The sequence below is a fragment of the Ciconia boyciana genome, chromosome 2 (genome assembly GCF_034638445.1).
Source record: "Ciconia boyciana chromosome 2, ASM3463844v1, whole genome shotgun sequence".
Lineage (NCBI taxonomy): Eukaryota > Metazoa > Chordata > Aves > Ciconiiformes > Ciconiidae > Ciconia > Ciconia boyciana.
The window spans coordinates 82,158,890-82,171,421 of NC_132935.1; the positions used below are offsets into that span (position 1 = coordinate 82,158,890).

Here is a 12,532-nt window from a genome sequence, read left to right on the forward strand (position 1 = left end):
GCAGAGACGTGGTTCTTTTTTTATAGAGCAGGAAAGTTACACAGATAACACAGTCTGAAAAAAAATTCATGGAGTGTTTGAGATCCTCAGTTCACTTCCCCAGTCTTTTCTCTGCCTTTCTCTGCTGAGACCTTTCTTCTCCGAGTTAAATGAGTAAGTATGGGCTGTATAGCAGTATATTCATCTTTGTGTTCTTAGAATACTAAAGACACTTATCTTTCTACAATGCTGACTTTCTTAAGCACTTCTTGAGACCAGCTTATTGTGAGGCAGAAATATAAGGTTGAGCCATCTTGTGGAGAGACCTGGACAGGCTGGAAGAGTGGGCTAGCAAGAACAGTATGAAGTTTAACAGAGACAAGTGCAGAGTCCTGCACCTAGGTCGGAATAACCAAATACCCCAGTACAGGCTGGGGTGTGTGTGGCTGAGGAGCAGCCTTGCTGAAAGGGACCTGGGGGTCCTGATGGATAAAAAGCTGAACATAAGTCATCACGGTGCTGCTGCAGCAACAAAGGCAAATCGGATCTTGGGCTGCATCCACAGGGGCATTACTAGCAGTGATCATCCCAATCTACTCAGTGCTTTTCAGGCGGCACCTGGAGTACTGTGTCCAGTTCTGGTCCCCACAATTAAAGAAGAATGCAAGCAGACTGGAGAAGGGTCCACAGGAGGGCCACGAAGATGGTCAAAGGGCTGGAGAACCTATGAGGAAAGACTGAAGGAGTTAGGTCTTTTCTCCCTAGAGAAGAGAAGGCTCAGGGGGTACCTTACCATGGTGTTCCAGTACGTAAGGGGCAGCTACAAAGAGGATTGAGGTGCTCCCTTCGCAAGGAGCTACATGGAGAAGACAAGGGGCAACGACTGTTTCCACCATAGGTATTCTCCGAAGCCATTCTTGAGATGATGTTTTGATCCAATCATAAATCTTGGTGTTTTAATCAAGTTAAAGCTCTTGGTAACAGATACCTCCCACTGAGGTACCACTTTTACTCCAAGTGTACTATGTTGTGATTAAACTGTATATATGAGTTTCCCTTTTCTCCTCCAACAGGTACCTCTTTGATCTGTGTTAGCCTGAGTTAGGCTGTAATTCTGTATTACTTTGTTTCAGTCTTTGCTTTTCATTTATTCCTTTCATTTGTTTTCAGGTGGATATATTTAACAGATTTACTCAACATAATTTCTTTTTCTTGGCACAGCCTGAGTACTTCATCACTTTGAAAAAACTATTTCAGTAGTTGCTTTTCCTCTGCCACAAATCGCAGTAGATCTAATGTGATTCACTTTTGTTTTCTCCTCCATCATCACAATACAGTTTAGCCCCCTTTATTGAGCTGCTAATGATGTGTTTTTGTAACTGGAAAAAATGAGTGGCTTTTTCACAATTTAGCATATCTGAAGGTGCATTTCGATGGAAGAGAATTCTTTCTCTGTTATCTGTAGCACCAGCCAGTATAGTTTAAAAAAAAAAAATTGAAAAAAGGTGAATTTAGAACTAAATTTGTACAACAAACAATGTACAAATGAGGACTACTGTGCAGATAAGTCATCTGGGCTTGTTAAAATGTGTGTGTTCCTTGCATATCTTAAAATATGTTAGTGTAGCTGTGATGCTCAAACTGTTAAAGAAAGGTAAAGGTAATGATTGGATGATAATTGGAGTGAGAAGGAGAGATGTAGTCTTTGAGAATTCAATTCTGAAACACATCGTGAAGCAGCTATTTTTTTGCTAGGGCAGGAGGCAAGGAAGTACAGCAGAACAAATACTTCCGTGAAGTATTGTGAAGTACATCTTGCTGTATGTGGGTTGATAACTGCAAAGTCCCAAAGCTTACCAAGCTAGCCTGAATTCTGGTGTCTGTACATACTGATTCTGGAATAAATACTGTATTGGAAATACTTGTTCTTCATGAAAACAGTCTGACAGACTGGACTGCTTTATCTTGTATTGGTGAAAGTAACAAAAACAACTTGATGTGTAGAATGCAAATGCTTGGGTGCAGCTTCCCTGTGAATCCTGTGTTGTTTTTCGAAAATTGCGAACAGAGTGGTTCTCAAACAACAACAACAAAAAGGGGCGGTGGGCAGGGGAAGAGAAAAAGCTTCCTTGAACTGATTTTTCACCTAACTGGGAAATAATCTGTTTGAGTATTGGGTGTCTCACCACCTGAAATAGAAAAGCCTCCTAGAGATGTAACCATGAAATACAAATGGAGTCTTGGATGCCATTTTTTTTTGTTAACTTTAAACTGAAGTCTGTTGAAGTACAGATACTCTTGTATCTCTACACATATGTGCATGAGGAGAGCATTTTCTTACAAGGTGCAATTATCTTGGTTTCATATGAGGAAATATCACTTGATAACTTGTCCTGCTTTTGAAATGTGCCGTAAAAGCCCACTGTTTAGCTTTACCTACATACTTTGAAACTAGGTAAAAAGGCATTTCCTGAAAAAACTGCAGTACTCAGCCTGTTGTTTTTTTGTGCCGTTTGGAGCCCATTGACAAGACCTCTGTTAGTGATGTGCACTAGCCAGAAGTGATTCATGTTGGGTGACTCGCGTGAGTTGATCAGCTACTCATATGACACATACTGGCATAAGCAGAGAGAATATCTCAGTAGGGTGGGGGTTTTATATAAAAGGAAAGGGGTAAAAATGGAAGTCTCAGCGATGAAAGTAGCAGCTTAATATGTTTTTGTTAAACCAAGACAAATAGGGGGTTGAGTTGGATAAAGACTATTGTGAGACAGGAAATTCCCACCTGATGCCTCATACATTGTTGCTTTTAACATTCCTGTTCGTGTATGACACAGAAGCATCAGGAACAAAGGAAATGAGAATTATTTATTAGAAAAGCCCTAAGAAAGCTTTCAGTATAGCTGGTGGAAAAAAACAAGTCTTAGGGACTTTTTTGCTTAATATTTACAATTTTGGTATCTGGCTTAAGACCAGGTAGTGAAATTCTCTTCACCAAAAATCAAGACTGTAGTAATTTCTTCATTACTCATCTAGACCTGAAATTTGTGGGACAGATTTTGTCTCCAATGTACAAAAATTTCAGGATATGATTTTTCAGAAATTTAAGCACCGTACGTTAAAAATGGGTTTTCTCTGTGGTGTATGTGGAGCTGGGAGCCAACCGAAGTGGCATCCAAAATGACATAAAGAATATGGGTTTCTTTCCTCTGCCATGGTGGAAAATCGCATGACATGGGAGTTGCTGTGTGGGAAAGGCCCAGAGGACTGATCTGAGGTGACTGTGCGTAACAAGGCATTTGTTTAAAACGCTTAGAGAGTGTTAAAGACAATTCAGCGTATGTTCTTCTCTCCTAGCTGCTGCTTTTTAAAGAAGAATTTCTACCCTGAGCAATCGAGCACTTTTTCTGGGGGGTTCGAATCAGTAGCGTTTACCAGTTGAAATGAACATTTTTAAGATCTGTAGCTGATGGCCTGCGGTGCACTGAGGGGAGCATTAAAGGCTGCAGCAGACTTTCAGCGGAGTTTGGTAGCTTTGGAGCCCAGTGATCACTCTGGAGCTGAGCGGAGGCCTGGGCTGTTGGACTCTGAGTCTTGTCATTTACCCTTTCTCTCTTGTGGCTTCTGTCTTGTTTTTATCCTGTCACTTGCTATGTAAAAATCCTCAAAGCTCTCTGCTTGGCAAGTGGGTCAGGATGGTCAAGACCAGACTTGCCTCTCTCCATTAGAATGAGACAACTCAGTTGTTTTTAATCTCACGTCCCACTTAAGAGGGTCATGGAAGATAAGAATATGAATTTCCTTTTAAGTTTAGGTTTCTGGCATTGCAGCTTGACAGAAATTCAAAGTTGCTTTTGCCTCTTCTGAGTTTCATTTGGTGCCTCACGGGGAACGTGTCCAGCGCAGAGAGTCCCTGGAGACCTTGACAGATCGGCTTAGTGTCTCTAGCAAGCACACACAGACTGTGTTGGGGAGGATAGTGACAAATTTTTGAGTGACTGGTTTTATTTTTTTGCTTTTGGCCTTCCTCTCTAAGGGATTTTTTAAAAAACTTTGTTTAATAACGTACATTTACAATGAGGAGCTGATTTACAATGAGAAATCATTCAGGACAGAGGATAGTGTTTTTTTGCGTTTCCATGGGACAGGAGAAAACAGTCCACGCATCTGTGATTGAGAACATATATGTGAAATATAGCTTGTAAGAATGTGTCTGTCCTATTACCTAAGTGTTGATGAAGACAGCCTACTGCATTTAGTAATAGTAACTTTTTGTTGTTACTAGGAAGGGGTTGGTTATAAAAATGCATTTTAATGTTCAACAACAGTAAGTCTGTGCAATTTAACAAATGAGATTAATACATTTAAGTGGAATCACTCAAAGTCAGGTTTTTTTGCCTTGCATATTAAGTGGATTCAGAATTTCCTGCATTGCTAACAAAATTAAAAACTATAAACTGACAATTCCAAATCTGCACATCAGAACAGGGTAAAAATGTAAATTAAATGCTTAAATAGTATCCATCTACTCATCTAGTATATGCACTGGGGATGAAATACTATACACCTAAACTCTGTGCTAGTTACGAAGTTAATGCTGAGTATCCTCTAAATACTTCCATACAAAGTAGTATAAGTCTATATTTAAGTTTAATCTGCACAATTGCTGATTCAAAAGTTAAATACATAACAAAGCACCATTTTTGGACATGTCACACTGCCAGTCGAATGTGACTGTAATGTGTAAGTGTAATGCTATGGTTATTCTTTGTTTCACTTTTTTTGACAGATACTTCCGTATTGTAGGAATTGTGACAATGTGCTGATTGATACTCCCAAAATTCAACTTTAAGCTGGTCTCTAAATGACAGTGTTGGCATTTAACTTGAAATCACTTCTTTTTTTTTAAGTCGATATTCATGAAACAGTGTAGGACTTAGGTTTTCCAAAACTATTCTGAAGACTAGGTTTGCAAACAAGAATGGTGTTATGCTGTGGGGTTTTTTTAACATGTTTAATTTTGCAGGTGGCAGAGATAAGCGTGGAGGTCCCATTCTAACGTTTCCAGCTCGTAGTAATCATGATAGAATACGGCAAGAAGACCTTAGAAGACTAATTTCATACCTAGCGTGTATTCCTAGGTAAGTAATGGTCACTTGATAAGCTCTGAAGCTATAAAACAAAATAAATGGATTATGTTGCAGTACACCCGCAAACTAGAAGACTGAACGGGTTAAGAAAATGAGCAAATTCATACCAAGTTTTGTCACTTAATGTTTTCAAATTGCTTTTTGGAAGAGACCGAAATAATTACTCTGCCTTATAGAAGGAAGGCTGTTGGCAGAAAGGCTGGTGTGCTTTAGCTGGAAGTAGTTTGTGTCTTGGAAATGGCACTGCCATGCCATATTGCTGTCACTGTGTTGAAGATTACGAATACAACTCAAAGGCTTTCAGTACATCAATAATTAGAAACATGCTGGTCATCACTCACAATATGCCTTGTGCAGACTGAGGTCAGCACCACACTCCTAACTGTTATTTGTATTGGATAAGTTATAGTGTCCTGATATAGCACAGGAATAACCAGGAGAGACACATGTAAAATTGCTTGTAGAGGTCTCGGATAAACCTGTGGAGAGATCTGTGAAAGTACTGATATAATTGTGTTATCAACAATTTAAGCTATGAATTACAATGTGCTATTTAAATAAATCGGCAGAAGTAAAATCCAGTGCTGGTGTGTTTGTATATACACACACCCATATATATACATATATATATATATGAAGTTTTATGTATGTATATTTTTAAAAGTTATCTATTGTATATATGTAAAGAAGTTTGTTCACATAGGACTTTGTTCCTAGTAGTAACTGAATTAGGGACGAAAATGATCGTAAGGCCCTGACTTTAGGTCCATCTCGGAATCTGCCAGCATTTGGTGGACTGGAGCAATGCTGACTGTGCTTGAATACGTTTGCCTATGACCTCAAGGAGCAGTTGTCATTACAGTTGAAAAAAATCCCTTGGACAACATTCCTGAATGCAATATCTTCCATATTTTTGTAATGTGTTAATTTGTAGGCAGTCGTCTTTGCACCTGATGTAATCAGATGTCAGTTTCAGATTGACAAAAGTGCTTTCATAAAAATATCTTCAAGACATCTAGTTGACTGTGTATGATCTTCCTTAAGAGCAAGTGTTGGTAATTCAATTATTCTAGTCTTCATTTCACTTTGAAGTGTAGCAGTGTTCAGTACTTTTTTTTTTTTAAGTTAACTGGAGGATTTTGGGGAGGCAGAGGAAAGAGGACAGGAAGAGGGCTTGAGATTTTTACTTCTGAAATAATTTGACTTCACATTTGAATGTTTGAGATGTATTCTAGCCTTCTAGAGCCTCAAGTTACTAGAGAAGTTAACAGATAAATATACATCAAAATATGCCCAAGAGAGTTTTCTAGAGATAATCTAGCAAAATACAGTGGTCCTCTGGCAAAAGATGTATGTTAGTTTAGCATCAATGGATGTAAATTAAAAAGAAAGTTAGTGCAGGTTTTATATCTCTGTAAGCATGGCAAAGCTTTGAGAATAAAGGGAGCTTTATTAAAAGCAAGACTCATTTTCATACAAGTCATGTTTTAGGAACTGATCATGCAACTCTTGCTAATTAAGAAGTCCCAATTGGTACAAATAGCCCTGAACATTTGGTCTTTCTATTAGTTATTGCAGTACTGTTACTCTACGTAGCTGAAGATTCAGAGGTATCAGTTGTTTGGCAAGAGATCTAAACACTTAAGGTGATTCAGTTTCACAATTTTACTGATTTAACAATTTATCCGATTTTAAAATATTGCTAAACTTAAGTCATCAGTGCTGACTGGACCAGGTACTAGTGTAGTTCAGGTTTACCTTACAGATGACCTTGGCTGACTGAAGCCTCTGAGAACAATTTCTGTGATCCTTGGCTAAAAGGGATTCATCTTTTGTCAGATGACGGAGCCACACGACGGAGGACACATCTGCATTGTATCACATGATGAGGGGCCGCTTTGTACACCCCAGTAGATGTGTGCCTCGTGAATTAGTGACAAGCACTCATCCTTACGCAATGCTCAGTTTGTGTGGTAGGATAGGGATGCGCTGAGCAGCACTTGCATAATAGCATGCAGCCTTTCAGTAATGGGTAATGAAGTATGAAGATACTTCAAAACACTAGTTGTTTTTGTCCTTCAGTCCTGTGAGGCTGTTAGAAAACATTTTCACCACCGTCAGAAAATTGTACGTTGTAGCCTACATGTATTCCCAGCTAGTCAATTTTAATGTATTTTCCTGCTACCATTGCCATTTTTGGCATTCCTATGGGCAGGTGGCAGAGCCAGCATTTATCTTGATAAGCTCCTTTTTCTAAATGGAGGATTGTTTTTGTTGGGTTTTTTTTTGTTGTTTGGTTTGTTTTTTTTTTTTAAACCAACTTTAAAAAAACTCCTTTTCTAAGGAACCTGTATTATAACTTCTTTCAGAAGCTCTTCTGCTCTCCTGTTTCAGTTATAACTCATCTTTCTACAATGTGGCCAATGAGACTGTGTAAAGTATGCCAGTGAAGCTTCCCTACTTCTTGGACACTCTGAAAACCTCACCACATGAACTCCAGAATTGCATTTACATTAGTAACATCCCTGAAAGTGACTCATGTACTCAAACAATGGACATTTGGTCCCTTTTGATAGTCCATTGGCGATGATGCGTTGGTTTTGAAATATTTTCCCTTTCCATGTTAACAAGGTCATGTAGCAAATTCTACTGGAATGAAATCAAAATTTCTGGTGTTGGTGGTGATTCCTGCTTTTGATGAGTGGCAAGCACTAAGTGTACAAAAGGTATTGATGAAAAGAAATTAAATCTGCCATTCTCAGAAGAGTTGCCAGAGAATTTGAGTGTAAGGTTTTGGACAGCAAAATTGAGCTCAAATTCTGTAGCAACAGGTTGATGCGGTTTTCTTCACAGCCATAAAATGCTTTCTTATCCATTAACTATCCACAGGTCAATCCTGTTACAGAAGGAATTGTCAATAAAGGGTGTTTTCCCTCTACAGACTCTTTAACTCTCAAATAACACGGGACTAAATCTGAGACAGTTTTAAAAAGTTGCAGAAGTGGTAGGTAAGAACAGTATGCCCTATTCTGTCTTTTGGAGGATCCCCTCAGGCACACAGAATCGTATAGGTTGGAAAAGACCTTTAAGATCATCAAGTCCAACCGTAAACCTAACACTACCAAGTCCACCACTATACCATGTCCCTGAGCACCTCATCCAAACGTCTTTTAAATACCTCCAGGGATGGCGACTCAACCACTTCCCTGGGCAGCCTGTTCCAATGCTTGATAACCCTTTCAGTGAAGTAAAATTTCCTAATATCCAGTCTAAACCTCCCCTGGCACAACTTGAGGCCATAAAAAAGTCCTCAGTCATTACAAAGGCATGAATATTGTAATCAGTAAAGTGTGTGTGTGTTCTGAAGAGTCAATCGTAAATTAATTACATATTGCTGCTTCAGTAAATGCTGTGTTTAATGTGTGTGTAAGGTGAAGGAGAAACAAGACTGGAAGATGAATCATTGTGAATATAAACAATGAAAATGAAAGAGGAGATAAAGGCAGATTATCAAATCAGCAACAGTTGTAAAACTATCACCCACAAGGAGTTTGGCAGGGGGGTGAGAAGCTTCCCGAGAGGTTCATGAGATCTGCTGTACGTGTCAGCTAGTCAACAGTGAGACCCTAGGGTGTTACAGTTAGCTGAGGAGACCTTGTTTATTAGGCAGTGTGGTGCAGTGGAGTGCTGTGTTTGAAGTTGTAATACTTGCTTGATAACCTTTTTTTTTCTTCTGCAGTGAGGAAGTATGTAAACGAGGATTCACCGTCATTGTAGATATGCGTGGGTCAAAATGGGACTCCATAAAGCCTCTGCTGAAGATTTTACAGGAATCCTTTCCATGTTGTATTCATGTTGCACTGATAATCAAGCCAGACAATTTCTGGCAGAAACAGAGGACTAACTTTGGCAGCTCTAAGTTTGAGTTTGAGGTAATTTTCCCCTATGGTATACAAATTTACATCTATTTCATGGTTTTAAGTGTGCTCACTACTGATCAGCATCTTGAAAATTCTCAGATAAATTATGTTCTGGATGAGAGGAGGGGTACGTTAGGCCAGTGGCGCTGGAGGGGCTGTGGTTTTCTTCGTGTACTTAAGCTAGGTAGTTGTGCATGTTGTCATTTATATTATTTTTCTGCGCATGAGAAAGATGGGATTAGGGGTTTACCCCTAATGGTAAAAAGTTAGGTTTCATCTGTTTGTTGTCTTGGTCTGCACTGCGGTAATCGTGCTATCACCAGCATCCAGAGGAAAGCAGCCAACTGCACCTTGCTGTTATCCTCCTGCTGCTGTGGAATACAATACATGAAGTCAAAACTTAATCAAAACAGTAGTCAGAAGAGCAGTTGCTGTTTTCTCCTTAAGTGTGGCGAGGTAAGAAAGAAATAAAATACTTCTCTCATTTGGGGAAATACCTCCAAGACATGAGGCTGATCAGAATTGATATTTGAAAAGAAGAGTATGAGAAAAGTAAAGTCATGTGGACTTCATGAACAAAATGATCAACTCTTACAAAGAGAAAAACAAAAACTTGAAAGAAAATGTCAAATCAATTTCAGTCACAGCATTTTTTTAATTTTCATTTTTATTTTTTAGACAAATATGGTGTCTCTGGAAGGCCTTACCAAAGTAGTTGATCCTTCTCAGCTAACCCCAGAATTTGACGGCTGTTTGGAGTACAACCATGAGGAGTGGATAGAAATAAGAGTTGCCTTTGAGGACTACATTAGCAATGCAACCCATATGCTGTCCAGACTGGAGGAACTGCAAGATATATTGTCAAAAAAGGAAATGCCTCAGGACCTGGAAGGTGCTCGCAATATGATAGAGGAGCATTCACAATTAAAAAAGAAAGTCATTAAGGCCCCTATCGAGGACCTTGATGTGGAAGGGCAAAAGCTGCTCCAGCGGATACAGAGCAGTGATAGCTTTCCCAAAAAGAACTCTGGGTCAGGGAATGCAGACTTACAGAACCTTTTACCCAAAGTATCCACCATGCTGGACAGGCTGCACTCAACACGGCAGCATCTGCATCAGATGTGGCATGTGCGGAAATTGAAATTGGACCAATGTTTTCAGCTCAGGCTGTTTGAGCAGGATGCTGAAAAGGTAAGGGATTGGGGGAGGAGAGCATAAATGGGTGCTGCTTAACAGACTTGAAAGAAGTACCAAAGATAACTGCAAATAGTAATTTTTGTCTTTAATCACTAGCCTTTTAATGAGAAATAAAGGATTTCTTCATTGAGAGTGACTCTTAGTCTCCTGTACTAAAGGGGATGGGGTAGTAATTCTAAGCTGTGAAGAGCACAGGTAGCTCTCGCCAAAGAAAATGTTAAGTGGTAGTGACTTTAAAGCTTTTGGTTTGGTAAGTTTTTGTTCCAGACAGATGCTTTTGCTTGCATCAAGTGAAGATGAATGCTGTATACTTTATAAATACAGATGACTAAGGACTACATTGGTCTCCTTTTGAGTGACCCTTGGGATTTGAGTGACAGGCAGTTGACAAAGTCTGAAGAGGCTGTCATGGAGAACTGCTTCATTGGTGCAGGATTTAAAGTCTCAGGCTAAAAACTGATGTATTTCTTTTGGCTGTGCATATGTCATTAACAGGGGACTGAGTGATCTCAGAATGTTTCGGGCTAACCAGTCCCTTCAAATGAGAAAGCCTTGATTGTAATGGAATTTGAAGAGGAAATATGGCAGGCAGTGCACTTTTAGATGAGCTCAAATAAGATCTATTTTCATATAGAATGGTTTTGCAATCACTTATTATTAATTTGTTACCATGGAACAAATAGCTTTAAGGAAGGGTGAGTTTTTCTCTGGGAGAAGAAGTAACTAGACTATGCAGTCAAGTGGTAAGTATGGTCTTTGTCAGATTTCTTAAAATATTTTATGTAAGAATGCCTAAACTGGATGAGACCAAAGGTCTGTGTTAAACCAGTGTCCTGCTCTCCAGCAGTGGTCATAACCAGATGCATGGAGAATAAAAGCAGAGCAAACATATATAATACTAGTACTTTCTTCTTCCTCTATTTTCTTCCCCTATACTTCCCCCATCATTTCAGCTCAGGGACTTTCTTTACACTACTCTTAATGTTTTCTGCTGTGTTTAAAAAAGAAATCATTTTTTAAAAATACCATTTAAAGTAATTGTTTACTGAATGGGTATAGCTGAAAATAGTAGGGACATGTAAAGAGTGGGGAAAAAAAATCTGGTCAAGTGACTTTAGAGTTATAAAATTATTTAGAAAATAACAAGCTGTTGGTCTAGTATTGCTCTTTCAGGCCCAAAATGCTTTTTAGCAACCTTTCAGTCACTTAATTACAGCATTAATTATTCTTTATTACAGCATGTACAAAATATATTTTGATGGTGCTCACGTGGTATTGAAAAATCTGTTCTTCATTTACTCATCTAAAAGTTGCCTACGTAACTTGGGCTTTAAGAAACTCCTTGTGAAATACTTGAGCCTATGGGATTGATCTCTGAGCTGCCATGTGGTTGCATAAGCTCCTGCCTGTGTTTTCTAGGTTCCCAATTCCAAGAATAAGTCTATATTAAATTAATGCATCTTTCTTTTGAAATAGAGGGAAATGTTAGGCACCTCAAAATGGGGTTGACAGCAGCTAGCATACCTGGGACTTTATTTTCTCATCAACCAGTAGAAAAAGATTAAAAAGAAGGTTTGTGTAGTATCCCATCTCACTTTTGGATTAAGGTCCTTGCCTTAATCTGCTTGCAGCCCTTATTTCACTGCTTGCGTCAGATTAGATTTCATAGCTCAGGGCTTCTTTATCAGTGTATGTCTATGTGGTTTATTTAGGTGCGGGAAAAGGCTGGATCTTTGTTGGAAAAATAGGGGGTATTGAATGGGGAGAAATAGAATTGTTAATTTTGGAGGACTTGCACAACTCTTTGCACGAGAAATCTGGGCTGCTTCAGAAGAGAAGGCAAAAAAGGGGCGAGGTGGGAGGGAATCTGATTGGAATTTCCCTGTAGGTATCTGAAGGCAGCAAAATCAGACTACCTAGAGAAAGGTGGTCACGAGCAGGACCAGTGTCTATTTTGAATAATGTTCTAACATGTCTTCACTGTAGTCTAGATAAGAAACTGAAAATTTTAGGAGTATGTGATCAGCTGTCTCAGTTGTCTAAGCTCTTAAAACTTTTTTTTTGTTTACGGTCCTTAGCATATTGTGGTCTACTTCTAATATGATTTGTCATGTACCTGGGTGGAATAATGGATTTGATAATATTGCTCTGTTAGTCAGCATATTTTGAAAGATCTTTAAATGAGTACTTACTACTCATTGCTACCATTTTTTTCTGAGCAATCTTTTTCAGCTTATCCAGAGAGTAGGTGAGTCTTTTGAGCTGAGATATAGCAAAGATTTCAAG

The 12,532-nt window shown here is 38.9% G+C and overlaps 1 protein-coding gene across 7 annotated transcripts in view; it reads left to right on the forward strand.

The window, feature by feature from the left end:
* The window catches only part of TRIO (trio Rho guanine nucleotide exchange factor), a 258,860-nt gene that overhangs the window by 77,852 nt on the left and 168,476 nt on the right, over positions 1–12,532 (forward strand). For all 7 annotated transcript variants that reach the window (XM_072853106.1, XM_072853105.1, XM_072853104.1 and 4 more), the window contains exons 3-5: positions 5,006–5,120; positions 8,869–9,061; positions 9,728–10,240. In XM_072853106.1, the coding sequence (XP_072709207.1) occupies positions 5,006–5,120; positions 8,869–9,061; positions 9,728–10,240 (821 nt within the window). The remainder of the gene's footprint in view (positions 1–5,005; positions 5,121–8,868; positions 9,062–9,727; positions 10,241–12,532) is intronic.